The sequence below is a fragment of the Mus caroli genome, unplaced genomic scaffold, assembly GCF_978045245.1.
Source record: "Mus caroli unplaced genomic scaffold, Mus_caroli_1 scaffold_7, whole genome shotgun sequence".
NCBI lineage: Eukaryota > Metazoa > Chordata > Mammalia > Rodentia > Muridae > Mus > Mus caroli.
In genome coordinates, this window is record NW_028227262.1 from 103,409,892 (window position 1) to 103,427,722 (window position 17,831).

At 36.6% G+C, this 17,831-nt stretch overlaps 1 protein-coding gene across 1 annotated transcript in view; it reads right to left on the minus strand.

Annotated features, from left to right (window-relative positions):
- Cntnap2 (contactin associated protein 2) overlaps positions 1 to 17,831 on the minus strand; it is a 2,252,040-nt gene that overhangs the window by 1,277,289 nt on the left and 956,920 nt on the right. Inside the window, exon 8 of the mRNA XM_085840650.1 lies at positions 17,299 to 17,563. Within this exon, the coding sequence (XP_085696776.1) occupies positions 17,299 to 17,563 (265 nt within the window). The remainder of the gene's footprint in view (positions 1 to 17,298; positions 17,564 to 17,831) is intronic.

A 17,831-nucleotide genomic window follows, 5' to 3' on the forward strand; every position in this document is an offset into this window, starting at 1 on the left:
AACACTATAATATGTTCAAAAGTGAGAACCCTTATAATCCTTTCCCACTGAATCCTGGTGTTTAGCTGAAGAGCCAGATACTGATCACAACACCATCATGACATTTACCAAGAAAACCATGTGATACAGGGAGGGAAGGAAGAAGGAGGGAGAAGGAGGAAGAAGGAAGGAAGGGAGAGAGGGAGGAAGGGGCAGTCTGTGAGAGAAAGAGAGAGAAAGAGAAGATATAAAGTAGATTTGAACCTATGCACTAAAAATTTAGGTCCAAAAGTCCATATACCCAAAACCTGTTATTGTTCCTCTTCTAATGTCTCAATAGATTTTACTTATTTAGGTAAGTGTGGGAAGGGGTAGACTCAGAGAATTCGAAGGATTTGCTGTCACAAAAATTCTGAATATGACTAGATCAATAGCTAAGCTCCCCAGGCAGCCTCTCTCCTGCATACATGTCACTACTTTTGCCACAAACACTTTGCATCAAATACTGACTATATCCACATTGTCATTAATCATTACACTGAAGATACACTTTGGGGATCACAGGATATTACATTTCCTACTGTTTCATTTCTCACCAGCAGAGTGCAGGGCAGCAACGCAAAGGTTCCTGACTGACTGCCTCAATCAAAAGGATGCCTAAAGTGCATCCAACATTCAGAATTAACAAGGAAGGGTTCCCAAAGACAGTTTTGGTCCTCAATTAGTACATGAAAGCCAAAGACGGGCCCAGCTGCTCCACCAAGCTCCAGGCTCTGAAAGCAACTGTTCAGCTGAGCTGGAGACATATTGGAATAGTACGTTTTAAAAATCCCTGAAAGGAACCATCATATTTGGATCAGCAAACAGGACAGCCTGCCAAATCCATGCTGAAATGAAAGTTATGTTTTATGTGTTCATGACTTTTTGTTTTGTTTTGTTTTTACCCTTTAGAAAAAGCTTTCCACAAAATGGTTGGCAAAGAAACAAAATAAATTATGTTTACCCAGGTGAAAGCAGAATAAAGGATGAGAATACTAAACTTTGTAAGAAAATTAGACTTTTGCCTGAAATTCACATACAAGATGTAAATATTTCAATTCTCATCTGTACGTAAAGTGATTCTAAGGGACTGCTTGGTTGGGGGAAGCATAGTTTATATTTATTTCTGTTGGGCCATTTTCAATTCACCAGCTTAGGCAGTGGGTAGACATGACTCCAGTATCATTTTTAATCTTTACAGTTCTCTCTTATTTTTCTTCTCATAACCTTACTGAAGTGTCTCTCCATTCATACCCATCCACATGCAAGTCCTCTTCCAGGAGTCCTGGCATTTATCTCAACACTTGGCCTCTCAGTGTTTTCTTCACTCTTCAAACAGTCCTAACTCTTCATTGTTTCTCACTAGAATGGTTTGGGAAGAGAGCCATGCTCATTTCAATACCACCTCAGCCATTACAGAGCCTGGAGAATTTGTGTGACCCTTTGGAGTTTCAACTTTTAATTTACAAAAGGATGGCCATAAACACGTTGTTTCAGAATTGACTGGGACAATGTGTGCAATAAAAACAACCATCTATTCCCCAGTTCTCACAGAATGCCTTCATCAGATTTGAGGCATTCAAATATGTCTTTTCTCTTTAAAACTTGTCTTGGTTGAGGTTCTATTTATTTTAGTATCTCTTTCTGATCTGTCCATGATTTCTTTTCTATTTAAATCTCTCATCAAGAGTCAATTCAAATACCTATGATCTGTTTCTCTTACGATACATTTATCTGGGTATTTAACCACATAAAGTTCCCTCTTACATTTACTGTTTTGAGCAAGTTGGCTATGATACCTCTGATTCTCCAGACTCTGTAGTGGCTGAGGTGGTATTGAAATGAGTTGGCTCTCTTCCCAAACCATTCTAGTGACAAACAATGAGCACTGTTTGAAGAGTGAAGAAAACACTGAAATGTGAAGTGTTGAGATAAACACTAGGACTTATGGAAGAGGATTTGCATATGGCTATGTATATAGAATAGTAAGGAGGGGTGAATAAGGTGTAGACATATAACAAATATTGATAATTGTAAGTTATATGGTCTTCCGGTTTTCGAATACTTTTAGCGTAGGGTAGGTTTTCTCTACACAGTGGCAATTGTAATTGCCAAGTTCAGAACTTGTAACTCAGCTTTGATTCTAGTCTTTTCTTCACAGTTACCCAAGATACTCCACTTCATAAACAACCTTCAAAGCTCATATATTTTCCTCATCTCCATACTTACTCTTCCATCTCTCTTATGTCAGTGACACTGGTTTTTCACTGAAATAAAAGACAAGCATAATAGGAGCTGAGGAAATGGCTCAGGTGGTGAAGTGTTTGTCATGTAAGAATGAGGACTAGACTCCAGGACCCCAGTTTCTTTGTAAACTCCCACCATGGTGGTGCTTGTCTTCAATAGCAGTACCAGGAAAGCAGAAGTGGGTAGATTTGAAAAGTTCAAGTAGCCAGCTTAATTAATTGTTTGAGCAGTGGGTTCAGTGAGGGATCTCAAACAGTAAGGTACAGAGTTGATAATGAAACCCAATATTGACTTTGGTCCCAGCATGCACATGCATACACAAACATATGTATATATAGAAGAGCATGTACATTCACACACACACACATACACACAAACACACAACTCACTCATGTGCAACCAAAATCACAAAATACAGATCAGTAAATGGAAGCAAAACTAGTGGGAGAGAAGCCTCTGTTTGGTATCTATGCAACAGAGTCATAAATAGCATTGTGAAAGAGGGCAGTAGAGAACAATGGGGGAAGAAGAATGAACATTCGGAGAAGGGAAAAGGGTACTTAAAATAGGGGAAGAAATATGGTAACTGTTATACATGAAGAAATGGGGTAACTGTGATCACCTCAGCATACAGAGGAAGCCACTTTATTTAGTGACACAGGACTACTTTTGTCCTTTCAAGTTTGCATACTCAGAGTGTCACCTTTTTCCTTTCTCTAGGCTTTAAGGAATGTACCTGGCAACCCACAGATGCCATGTTAAGCTCCTTTCTGCTATAAAACTGTGTTTCACTGACTGTTGCCTTTGATAGTCTTTTTAAACTATAACTTATTATAGTTTGTTAATTTTTTAACACCCAGATATAATATTTAACATCCAATATTTCAAGCATTTATTTAATAATTTGCTCCTTTTTACAAGCTTCCAACAAAGCACATGACTTGTTTGTGTTAATTATCAATAATAATCAAAGGATAAAGTAATAGTAAAGCAATGTCCAAGAGAGGTCAGAAACTTGGAAATGTGAAGCCTCAATTCTAGAGAGAAAATCTACCACTGTAATTTAGAGTAACACAGAGGAGTGTGTGTTAGCTTGGGGAACGATGTTATAAGGTCACTTCTGACACACTGCTGAGAAATCTACTAAGGTTTTTCACTGTTTACAACTAAAAAAATATTTCATAAAGAAGAGTCAAATGTAAGAAAAAAAGGGATCGGAGGTTGGAATTAAGATCAGAGAAATGCTTTATCATCAAAGCAGCCATTAACAAGTTGGGGAAAATAGAGTTATGATAAAACAACAAATGATAAGATGATTAAAGGTTGCTAAAGACCTACAATCACCTCAAAAAATCAGCATGGTTAAACTAATAACTTGTCAGTTGTTGAAGGAGAATATAGAGTTATGTGGAGGGTGTGCTGACTCCTCCCCTACAGCATATAATGGGACATTCCCTCTGGCCAATGTACTCAGCCCTCCACAACTGACATCAGGCTCAAAATAAAACTGTAATGGAAAGATAAAGATTCTGTCATCTTTGTGTGGGATAGTCAACCTCCATCATAGCATTTTTCAGTATCATATCTCCTAGTACTGACTAGAAAAGATATCTCCAGACATAATCAAATACAGAGAGGTACATAGTCACACCTAGCTGAGAACCATTGTTTCATCATCGCTCATGATTTCTTCTCGGTTCTTTCTGTTACTTGTCATGGTTTAATTAAGTGTAACAAAGGAATAGAAAAACAGAAACTTTATTACATCCTGTGCCATGATAGCAATTGCTTCAATATTTGATAAGAGGGGATGAAAGGAATCCAATGTTCTCTACAAGTTCTCAATGAGCTATAATTCTGACTTGTTTAATGTCATATTGTCTTCCTGACTCAGTCTTCTCTGTTCTAAATCACTCAAACATGACTAACTGAGACATTGTAACATTCAATTAAAAGTAGAATTGGTGGATTTTTAAAGATTTATTTCTTTAAAGATTAGAGGTTTATTTTTTAAATATGTACACCCACCCCCACAAATTTACATAGTGCCTCTGAGACATGGAACACTTTTGGTAGCTCATATTCTTCAGGAATTGCATAGAACAAAACTGGATGGATGTCCTATGTAATAAATGGTGTGGTGCATTAGAAAATACTTTTATGTACTTCAACAGTGCATACAGAAGATCCTTTTTCTTCTCTGTTTCCTAAGGGAAATAATTCTTATAGAGACTAGGAAAGTATGTATTACCCCCATAAAAGAGTTTATGAGCAAAAAATCTTCTGTATACTCCCATGACACTGATTATCTTACATAAAATAAGATCAAGTACTGTTTGGTGTGGAAAAGGTTTAAAGCTTACCTGAAAGTGGATTTACAGATAAAAAACAGATTTGAATAGTCCCTCTCTCAGTATATTGTAAATATATTGGGGGGAAATGCTAGAGAATTTATTACCTCCTCTGCCCTCTCACAGCTGAAGAAAGGGTGTCAGAAATACAGTTAGGATATGCTATGTGTCTCATGGGCATCTAGGATAAATGTGCTGGCATCTGGATGGAAGAATGGAGAAGGCGATATTTACTCCCAGAGTACACATAACATGCTGCTATAAGGTTACTTTGAAATTTGTTTTATCGTTGAGTTACCTAAACAATAATGTTATTGCCTAAACAGTAATGTTATAAAGGAAGTCATAGACAACATCATTAGATCATCTAGCAGTAACATCCCTCTTCATCCCTCTTGAGAAGGCGAGTCTGACAAGGCTCTCTGAAGACTGGACAGTTCTAACCAATCATACTGAAAGGGAGGAAAATAAACCCAAGTAAATCTGATCCCTTTATTCATTTCTAGAGTCTGTCATATCCAGTGCTTTCTAGGGCCCGAGTAAGAGAATACTGCTAAATTAATTTTAATCATTAACATTTGTGTGTGTGTGTGTGTGTGTGTGTGTGGTGTGTGTGTGTGTGTGTGTGTGTGTGTGAGAGAGAGAGAGAGAGAGAGAGAGAGAGAGAGAGAGAGAGAGAGATATCTTGGTAGAAAAAAAGAAATGTGAAAGGAATAGATCTAATTTTAGGGTTATAATGTTATACTCCTGTGAATATTTGGTGGCAACTATATACATGTGTTTATTTTATTTATTAAATAGTGTAGCCAGTACAGATCTTGGTTTTAATGTTTTGGTGAGTGGGTGGGGGGAGCATCACAAACAAAATGCTCATTGTTCTGAAGTGTCCCACGTCATAATTCAGGACCTCATCAATCCCACAGTTAAGCAATCATTTCCTTCCAGAAGCCAGGTCATTGTTTTTACAAATACTTTGGTCCCAACAATTTTATAATACCAATGGATTATCAATTCACACATTACAACTTGGCATTAGTGTGCTATAATCATGAGTCATCGGGACATTTGGAACCAGGCTACATAGATGAGATGGCACTAGGCTTAGAAATGAATAGACAAAAGATGTGCAGGATTTTAGTCTTTAAGACTTTAGGTGATGAAACTAGCCAAATAGCTCACACAATGGAATGGAGTGAGCAAGTAAAAATATGAGCAAATAAAAATTTTAAAAGGATCAGTGGGAGACAAGAGTTCAGGCTTTCCTGAAGAATGCAGAGACTTGGGGAATTATAGAAGACTTTTCCAGCATAGCATTGTAGGATAGAAACAGTCATTTTAGAATCTTACCTGTGTTAGAAGAGAAGAAGAGGAAAAAAATAAATATAAAGACTGAAGCTATCAAGTAAAAATTCCACATAAAGCAAGATGAAAGTACTGACTGTCTTCTTTCTGATGGACTTTGTCAGATCAGTGCCAGTGAGTAGGACTAGGGGTAAAGGAGTTTGTAGTTTACAGCAGAACAATAGAAAATACATATTTGAGAGATAAAGTGCTGTGCTGCAGCATGACAAACTATTCCCTGAAGTTAAGAGACAAGCATGATAACAAAAGTATAGACTTTGAAACATGACGAGGAGTTTCCAAGATGCCATAAAGAGGGAGGATTTTTTTAAAGATAATGAAAAGATGTAAGAACATATAACACAAAATAGGTGAAACCAAACTACAGGTAGAGAGATGGCTTACCAGCTCACAATGTTGCTGCTCTATAGTCTCTAGGAATCTAACACTCTCTTCTGACTTTTATTAGTCCCTTCACTCATGTATGCACACAGAGCAAACACATATATTACTACTACTACTACTACTACTACTAGTACCAACAACAACAACAACAACAACCAGAACAATAATATAGGAATAAGTAGGTCATTCTGGATAGACTCAGATTGTATATAGTGTAAAACAGGCTGCAAAAATTAAATTCCCCCTTTTTAGTGATGAGGAGTTGTAAAAAAAAAAAAAGGTATTTTCCTTGAATTGGAAACATATAGACTGGAGTCATGTAAAAGCAGAATTAGAATGATAAGTGGGATGGTTTCAGAATCTTCTGTGAGAATCCCAGTGAGGCACAATGAGGTCATCCTTGATGATGGATGTTGTATTCAACAGAAGTGTCAGATGTCACAGACCATAATATGTAATCCTGGGTGAGTTTCAACCATTAGGTTGAGTAGGTGTGAGAGTCAGAATCACACAAAAATGAGAAATGTTGACATTAGATGTATATTCTCTGAAACTTTAGACTCTATAATAGCTGGAGAGACAGGATAGGTGACTTAACTCTATGCCTAATTCTTCCTTGATAAGTTAATGGTGATACTGGTCTTTCTCCTATACCATCATTGAGAGACTTAAATGACTTAATATTGTTTGCACATTGTCTTTGTTCAAACACTGTCTTTAACAGAAGAATTCAGTCCAATGCTAGCCAGAGTCCATGCTCATAACTACAATGCTATAAGAAATAGGCCAATGAATGAAAAACCAATCATATTTTTGGTAATTAAGCTGGCCATGGTTATCCTTTCAAGCAATGAATTTCTGAATTGGGGAATGAGATGATAGATAGCTGAGGCAATTCAGAACATTGTTGCTAATTGTTAAATCATTACAGGTGCCATGCAGAGATGGAGGGCAAAATTAGATTTTTTTCTTCACAGCTTTGAACTTGAGTAATTAGAAGAATGATTTTACAATTGATATGGGGAAGTTACAAAGATTTCTCAATAGTACCTGACCTAAAGGTTATTGGAGTTTTAAGTTGGATAATTAATATAAAGCACAGTGATAGGCAAAGTATAGTCTTGCAAGAGAGATATCCATTAACATAGACTTCATCATTGTCTATGTGATGGCAGACACATCTACATAGACTAAGAGGCTAATTTTCTCCAACATTTCACTGCCTCAGAAACGAGACGATTCAGTAGGATAAGCTCAGTGGAGGAGTCAGCTGAGAGAAAAAAGGAGACTCTCAAGACAACCCCCAATTTTAACCTGATAGTTCACAGAGACTCTGACTTTTAGGTGAGCTTGGCATCTTTTAATATATTTGGTTACACAATATTTACAGCTCTATAATTATAAGATCCCTGCTGCTGGAATCTGGAATACTGTGTCATCCATGCTTAATTAAGTCTAAGAGCTTGAGCAATTGAGTGTACTTTTCTACCTTCCCATGTCTAACCTACTTCTGGTAAACTACATGTCATGAATACTTCACTTTATGTATGTCAATCTATGGTAAGAGTCTGATGACAGAGGGGACAGAAGGAAGTAAAGTATTTCCTGGATCAACACAAAAAGGACTGACAAATCATTTCACAGTTTAAGATGATACAAATTTATGCTAAAAGAGGTTATCAGTATTCATGGTCAATAGGACTTTGCTATCTAGACTTATGTCAGTAATATGGGGGTTTAAAACACAATGGCAAGGAATAGGAGAGGAAGAAATATACAAGGGACTCAGAGGTGAGCAGTGCTCCAGTGTTTCCATAAGAACTTCAGAAGGGTCTTTATCGAAGGTAATAAGATCCAGCCTCTACACTGAGGTACTTTGTTGTTTCTGAATAGATCCTAGAGAGACTTAGATTAGTAAAAAAATAGCCCTGAAGAGATTATATTAATAGAAAAAGTAGATGTAAAATGCAGGTTATCAGCATCTTTCAGGAAATGTCAGATGCTAATAAGTACTATAGCAATGATATGAGATGAATTTTAATTGTAGAAATTGAATCATGAGGAGTGAGTGGGAAAATAGCATTTGGAGAGGAGAAAGAAAACTTAGAAGCGATGCAGAGGTTTAGCAACCACAAAAGGGGTCTATGTTTTGCCTGGAAAGGCTTCAAAGGAAAGATATAAAAATGATAAGACTCACGAAATTGAACCACTGTACAAAGCAGAGCCACATACATATCCAATTCCTGTCATTGGGCTAGAAGTAGCCACCTTCTAAGCCAGATTATTTGGCTCTTCATCTCAAATATCTCCCCTAAGTTGTTTTTTTTATAAACACAGCAAGGAGTCTAGGAAATTTTATATGGCTGAATAGTATCATCATCGTAGGCATCCAGATCATTCTGCCAAAGATTTTCATCAATTTATGGGTTCCCCAGATCGTCAGAAATTCTTAACCCAGCCAGAACCATTTCCACAACCAAATGTCATGGAGCAATAAATTACTAATCAGTCCGCATGCTTTGCACAAAGGTAAGGGATCACAGATGCTTGCATCTCATGTTCAGAATTTTCTGCTTAGCACTGTGTCTCTGCAGCATTCCTTATCTTAATGAGGAGTCTGGAGCATGGGAAACGGAAAATTCCTGTCCAAAGTTCTTCCAGACTGCAAAAATCAGTACCTCCACATGGCTCTATGCCTTACCACTATTATTTGTTAACAATCCTTAAGTTACTCAAAGCAAAAATATTTAAACTCAATTAAATTGTCTTTCTTTTGCGAAAATATATATTGCTTGAAATCATGATTGCTAATCTCCTTTGGAAATAAAAATTCAGTTTTTATACTTTAAAAGATTTTTATTAATTGGGCGTCTCATAGACTGTATTTTGATCATATTTACTCACCTCCCAAAACTCCTAGACCCACTCCTCATTCCATATCCATTTGATATTTTGTCAGCATTGAGTCCAGTTAGTGCTGACTACATACTCTTGGATATGTGGCTATTCACTGAAGCATGGAGGACCTATCAAGTCACAGATCCTTAAAATAAAACCTCTCCCTATTCTTATGACATCAAAGACTAATAGTTTCTAAGACGGCCAACACAAGGCTCTTCAACTGGCCAAGGAGAAAAAAAAAGAGACTTTGGAGAGGACTGTGTAGCCCTGAGTGGGAACATCCATATCACACCACCCTCTCTTCTCAGGGATCAGCATCATTGTAGAAGAGGGGAATGAAAGACTATAAGAGTCATAGGAGGGATGATTACAACAGAGCAATGATTTCCAGATAGAACAGGGCACTTGAACATATAAGCTCCCAGCTGTTTTGACATTATAGACAAGATTTGTTCAAACTCAAACCAGAAAGTGCAACTCATAAAGAAATAGTCCTGGCAAATTTAACTTATTTTTGATGTCTTCTCCCATTCTTATTTTTCTTGTTTTTAATTTGATCTTCAGCTACATACCTATATGTACATAACTTCTAAGTTTCTAGACTATGTTTTTTGCTGATATTCATTCATTTTTTGTCCTCCTAGTTTTATTGACGATATAGAATATGTTTCACTTTGTTGGCTATTTTCAGACTAAACTGACCTTTTACCACATGGCCTGGCTAAAATCAGCACTACCTACTGCATTTTACCCACTGGAGTTTATTTATACTTTTATTCTATTTGCATTTGTAAAATTTATCATAATTCAAATGTGTCTTATTTACCACCTCTGAAGACAGAAAAATAATTACTTTACAAATTCTTATGGAAAGTAAAATGAGTATGGCAACCTAGGTGTTATTATAAATTAAACAATCCCCTTTGCTTGGTAAAGAGTAAGTCAATGGCTAATATCACAAAACTAACCCAGTCTTTCTCTTATTCACTTCATCTTGGGATATAATTGCATCTATTGTAAAAAGCACACAAGTTGCAATGAAGTATAATTAAAAGTAGATTTCTACTCAGCTAGCATAGTGACAGCACAGTGTTGCTGTAGGTGATTAAAGCTACTTAAAAGGCAGTGGCAGCAGCGAATGTTTGCTACCTGCTACCTGCCTCAGTGTTATGGATTCCCCTATGAAAGACACTCGTGCAATTTTATATTTAATATGCCTTAATCAGCCCAATGGCTGGGTCACCCCCAAACATCCATGTGGCTAACATCTTCCCTCCGATATTCCTGAGTTATTACTTACTAAAATATATAGTACACCCTTGTTGCGCTAGATCCAGTAGGGGAGGGGGAAGGGGTGGGGAAGGGACTGGGGCCATCTTTCCCAGCTCTTACACGATTGCTATGCTCTCTCTTCTGAGGTTCTCAGGCCTGGTAGATCCTTTCCTGGCATAGTGTTTCTCCTTTCTCTTTCTCAGTCCCCTTGCCCAGGACCCTGCCCAACCATTGGACCCTGGCAACTTTATTTACCAATCAGAACCAAATGGGGAAAGGTACCCTCAGTGTCTTACATACAGACTCTCAGGCAATTTTGGGAACCCAAACAACATAATGCAAGTGTTAGACCAAATCCACAACACACAGGCACAGTGGGAGTCTAGACATAATAGAAAGTCAGTTAAATGAAACTAGCCTGGACCTAGAGACCATGTGCTCAAACTATTTTTATTTGGTACCATGTGGCTTTCACAGAAAGTCTATTTGTGAATTGGGGAAAATAAAATCATCAGCCTGTATTATAGATATTTCCAAAGACATCTGCATTCACATCTATAGATCTTTATAAACATCCATACTGCTTATTCCAGCACAGTGCTCCAGGCATAGACATCTACCTGGATCTCTGCATGTAGCTCATGCTGCTTGCAGCCTTGGGATGCTTCTGGCTGACATTACACGCATGCGCCACTGTGTTTGGCTTTTTAAAGCCACCTAGTATGTACTGTTTAAAGTCGAACTATGGAACCAAGTATGAGTTACTAATTTCCCATTCACTTTGATATAAAGCACTCTTATGTAACTCATTTGAAATATATGAAATACTAATTAGTATTACATTTAAAATTTATTTCAATTTTTAAATTTTCAGTTAAAATTATCTCCCACTTTCCTTTCCTCCCACTAACTCCCTCCATTCTCCCTTAAATTCATGGCTTCTTTTTCTTTATATGTCACACACATAAATATCAAAACATATTCTACTGAATTCTTTAAGTGTTGCTTAAGTCGATGTGAATTTAGGACTCATTTCTGAGTGGTAGATAACCCATTGGGGGCTCATCCTTGAGAAAAACTAATTATCCCTCTATATTATTTTTATATTATATCCTATTTATTTTTGTCCACACATATGCATATACAAGCCATGACATAGGCGTGGGTCAGAACAAATTGTAAGATTCAGTTCTTATCCTCCACCATGTTGGTCCTGAGGTCCTGTGGATCTGCACCAGGTGCTTTACTCTCTGAGACATCTCACTGGCCCTATTATTTTGATTCTTTTAGGTGATAAGTTTTTCTTAGGGAAGCATAAAATCATAAAACTGAAAATCTATTGACAGTAAAAAATTAAACAGAAAAACTATTTTTAAGAGATATCTGAACATTGGAAACTAAACACTAGTGTATAAAGAAATGCTAATGGATTTGTCAAATTTTAAAATGTTCACAAAAAGTTAAGAGAAAGGTTATTTTGCTCCCTGATTGTGTCATGATTAGTCTACAGCAAATGATTCTGCTCATATTGAACTGGGAGCTTGTCAGCACTCCCCAGCTGCTCCCAGGCACACACCAAATGAATAAACCATCTATTCTGTCTATAACATACCCAATAGGACTCAAAGGTTTCTAAAGAAATTTTAATAAGAAGGACAAATAAATGAAACAGCTCCACAAAAGATGTTCTCTAGAGATAGAAATACAAACGAAGGTGATGCTTGCAGAATTCAGATTTCTGAAGCAGTTCAGATATTTGAACTATCATTATATAATTGAAGCAAAATCTACATAAACAAAACTATGAACTTTGCATAGTGTGGTCTAAACCAAACAGCTCGTTTAGAGGAGAAAATATGGAAAATGATTTTTCTGAAAGGCTTTCTTTACTCTTGCCTTGATTAAAAAATTTTACTAACAGTTTAAGACAATTAACAAAAATCACATTTACTTAATATACATTTATGTGAAATAATAGTTTATGATTATGTGAGGTTAGAATACCATAGCTTATTACTCTGAGAATTTGTTTACATTTGGTTTTATAATAATGAGGTATAGTGAAATAAAAAAAAATCAGATGGTCATTAAATCTAAAACTCTTTATATTAATAGTTTCTATTTTATTTTTTTGCTATCTACGCATTGTTGTAATACCTAGAAGATACAGCTAACTTTCCAAAATGAAAACTGAAGTAAATAACTGCAGGCTTCTTCAAGCTTTGAAACATTCCAATTCTTCTAATTATATGACAGATGTGTAGGTCTATGTTGGCCAAAGTGTTTTAGGGAATGAATTCATTGTCATCATCAGGCCAATTATTTGAATGGAAAAATTTTAAAAAAATAGAAATATCCAAGCTAATCATAGCACATTAGAAATGTCAAAATTAATTTCCCTTCCTGAAATTTTGCATCAGTAGATATTCTGTGTGTATTTGTGTGTGTGTGTATGTCAGAAGATGCAGTAGATACTCTGTGTGTATTTGTGTGTGTGTGTCAGAAGATGCAGTAGATATTCTGTGTGTATTTGTGTGTATGAGTGTGTCAGAAGATGCTTCCTTGCCATGCTTTGACACAAATCATTTGAAAAGCACTAATCATTGTGTCCACCTAACCTAGAGCTATGACTATGAAAGGCAAAATTAAAAGAACCCCCATGGTGAACAGATGTTGCCCCATAGGCTAATTTTTATCGAAGATTTCTCATGTCCCGGCCATTTTTTTTACAGTTGCACAAACATGCATCCATACATCAATGAAAATTATGATTAGTTTTTAAGACAGATAGTGCACATATTTTCAAAAATTGGCTTTGTAACTTAGAAAAATATTTCCACTGAAAGGTAACTCCAACTACAAATTTGAGATAACTTAGTTTCCATATATATATATATATATATATATATATATATATATATATATATATATATATATAGGTTTTTTGCCAAGGACTACCAGGAATGCAGAAGAGTCATCCTTAATTGGAGGAAAAGGTGTAAGGAGAATGTGAATCATATAGATTATCCTCTTAGCTGTAAGATTTGCTTTAAATAAATACACAAGAACTATATTGTTAAAGACAGAACAAAGGGAGTTTGAATCAACTGATCTCATTCACCCTGAACACAGAATTTATTAATGAATATCAAAAAGAAGATACAAGTATTTAATGGGTATATCTGAGAAACTTTGAATTGACCTTTTTTTATTAGATATTTTCTTTATTTATATTTCAAATTTTATCCCCTTTTGTAGTTTCCCCTCTGAAAATTCCCTAACCCCTCCCCCTTCCCCTACTCATCAATCCACCCACTCCTGCTTCCTGGCCCTGGCATTCCCCTACACTGGGGCAGAGAACCTTCATAGGACCAAGGGCTTCTCCTCCCATTGATGTCCACAAGGCAATCCTTTGCTACATATGCAGCTATAGCCATGAATCCCACCATGTGTTTTCTTTGATTGGTGGTTTAGTCTCAGGGAGCTCTGGGGGTACTGATTAGTTCATATTGTTGTTCCTCCTATGGGGCTGCAAACTCCTTCAGCTCGTGAGTACTTTCTCTAGCTCCTTCACTGGGGACCCTGTGCTCTGTCCAATGGATGGCTGTGAGCATCCACGTCTGTATTTGTCAGGCACTGGAAGAGCCTCTCAGCAGACAGCTATATAAGGCTCCTGTCAGCAAGCACTTGTTGGCATTCACAATAGTATCTGGGTTTGGTGGTTGTTTATGGGATGGATTTCCAGGTACGGCAGTCTCTGGCTGGCCTTTCATTCAGTCTCTGCTCCACACTTTGCCTCTGTATCTCTGCCCATTGGTATTTTGTTCTCCCTTCTAAGAAGGACCAAAGTATCCACACTTTGGTCTTCCTCCTTCGTGAGTTTCATGTGTTTTTCAAATTGTATCTTGGAGATTTTGAGCTTCTGGGCTAATATCCACTTATCAGTGAGTGCATATCATGTATGTTCTTTTGTGATTGGGTTAACTCACTTACAATGATATCCTTCAGATCCATCCATTTGTCTAAGATTTTTATAATTCATTATTTTTAATAGCTGTGTAGTACTCTATTGTGTAAATGTACCACATTTTCTATATCCACTCCTCTGTTGAACTATATTGTTCGGTCTCCACAGCATTATCAATAAAGACACAGTCACCTTTATGTGTACCTGGAATCTACACTTAGATCTTCCTGCTTTCATGTTAGGCACTACACCAGCTGAGACAATAACTAGATGAAATGTATTTTAAATGGACATTTTTCTGTTACTGACCCTTGGTTTTTGAAACTATGTGTAATTATAACATGGCTCTCATTTTAAGTACATATACAGGGAAATACAAATTTGAAAGAGTCCGTGGAGCTAAGAGTGAGGTTTAAAATATTCAGATTTTGTATCAGTTTCCTTTAATTAGACATTTTTTTTCTAAATTGCTAAACATTCTAAAGTCCATTTCTATATCTTTAAGACAATCTATTAAGGTCAATTAGCTGAATTTAAAAAAAACATTAATTAATGATTTATGGATGGATTTTACAGTCTTTTAGTTTTATTCCTTCATTTAATCTTCACTTTTTAACACTTTTTAAATTAGATAAAAACATCTTGGAGTCCTAAGATAGACTTAATCAAATGGACACGTTTACTAATCACTGTGTCAAAATATTATTATTTCCATCACAATGTTTCAGTTACATGGAAACACATCAGCAAGTTGGTTTGCTTAAATAATGCCAGGAGGGAGGACTATATGCTAACACTTTTATGTGTTTAGCTATTAGAAAAGAGCCTTTAATCCTGACAGTAGATTGCTTTTCAACTGTATAAATCATTTATGTATATTTGTTTTATCTTATTCTGGGTCTCTAGATATTTCCTGTTTACTTTGAACCTCCCCAGCTGAGCTTACCAGAGAAGAAAATGATAAAATTTGGTTGATTTATCATTTCAACTGACTTACAGGAAAAATTAGAAAATAATAATGTAAAATCAGAATACAGACAGGAGTGTCTTGGCATTTCCGTTATCCACATGCAGCCCTTCAGAACCATGATCAGCTGTTCTTTGAAGAGTTGAAGGCCATGGAGTTAGTCCTAACAGATGGACAGAGCCCGTTGTATGAGGAGACAGGGCTCCTTCAGTAGAACATTTGATTGACAGCTAGTGCAACAAGTTAATGCTGAAATTATGGAAACTTCCTAGAACATCTTTTCCAAATGATGTTATAAAGCCTCAAGATAGGAACAAACTATGTATGGCCTCAGCCCTGGAGGATCTTGAAGCCTAGAGCAGTGATGAAGAAATGATATGAACCAAGTGATTATGTCTTAGATAGGGTGTCAGGTATCTGCATTTCACTTGTAGAATTACCATGTCCTATTCTAAAATGCAGAGGAAGTTACACACCTGGTTTGTTTGTCATGACCTCCTCCCTTGTAATTGGCACATCTGTACTAAGTGCTCAGTAAATGCTACTTTCTTCTCTCCAATATATTTCAGAATTGCTATTTGCAAATTAAACATCACTGTTTTCTCTGCTCCCTGAATAAAAGATGCTCAGCTGCTTCATGCTCCTGCTGCCATCACAGAGCATACTATGAAATTGTTAGCTAAGCCAAACTCTTCCATCCCTGTTGGTTTTGGTTGGTGTTTTGTTTATCACATCAACATGCAACTAATGCTCCTGTTTCAATCAATAATAGAGAAACTTGTTTAAAAATCCTGCTTATTACTATTCCACCTTGTACCTAGTTTTTCTTGGTTCATAGTATGTCACTTTGCAGTGTTGTCTTTCCCAATACCATAGTTATCTAAAAATATGTTAGGACTGTTCAGTTTCAACTTACAGTATATGCTAAGCTCCATCTTGGCTATCATAATAGTACCTACTTAAAATAGTGCCCAATGAAGCCAAGTCTGTCTTCCTCAGTTGAAATATATACTTTGCCATTCTGTTTTCTATTTACCTTTTGCTAAGTTTTTCTCATATATGGCATACATGTGTTTAGGAGTAACACTTTGGAGTTTTGATTGAGGCAATTAACTTATTCATTTAAACTGATAATTATCTTGTAACTAATAGTAAGAAATACTTGAATCCCCATGAAATCAAATATACCAAACCCTGTCATGTCACTACAAATATTATTTGATTTTATACATAAAACAAGCATGCCAAGAAGTATCAATTTCTCTACTAAATATGACATAACATCTAGAAAAGTGTTTCTCAACCTTTCTAAGTTGCAATACTTTAATGCAGTTCTTCATGTTGTGTAGATATCTCATAATTATAATTCATAACTGTAATTTGCTACTGTTATGAATCACCATGTAAATATCTGATATGAAGAATATTTGATACACGAGCCCTAAGGGGATCACAACCAACTTGCTGAGAACGTATAGTCTAGAAGATTCGTGTGACATAATTAAAGGTCAACCAATTTTTTCTTTGCTCACACCCTATGCTTTTATCACTTCTCCATTTCTCATAAGCAGAATATAGTGCAATGAAGAAAAAGTTTTAAAATTTCAAATGGAAATATAACTATGAGCCTGTAATGCCAGTTTAAAAAGAGAGGAAAGAAAGAGGGAAGGAGAGAGAGAGAGAGAGAGACAGACAGAGAGAGAGAGAGAGAGAGAGAGAGAGAGAGAGAGAGAGAGAGAGAGAGAGAGAGAGAGAGACCCAGCCATCAGCTTCAGCTTTGGGACCATTGATAGCAATTTCAGAAGCAAATATAAGCAGAGGACACTGACCTGAGGAGATGTCAATTTGGCTTGTCTTGGTCTGTGTGTTGTTTATGTGGACGCCCACTTTGCTCTCCACAAGGTCAATCTCCACATTGCCCAAGTTATCTGCAAAGTGACTGAAGAGCAAGAGACCACTGGGGTTCCAAGTCCTAAACTGGAAACTGACTGAGAACAGGTCCTGATTAAGTCTGCCAGGTACCTCCAGGTAGCTTGTAGCATTGAAGAAGACTGGTACTGTATAGGGTTCCACACAAGAGAAACTCAGATTTCCCTGCAAGCAAACAAACATCTATGTGAGGTTATTGACAAAGAGCTGGTTCTACAAAGCAATGTTCGAACCTGTAGTAAACTTAATTCAGTGCATGCATGAATCCTCCTGGAACTTCCTGGAGTGTTAGACCCAATAAATGCAATAGAAAGACTTCTAGTTCACAGTGTAGCATGTAATACCAGTCAAAAGACTGACACCTTCCTTGCCTGCTGTGATGGAGACCACATTAAGGATTTCTTTCATTTTTTAAAGGAACAGTCTTCTTTCA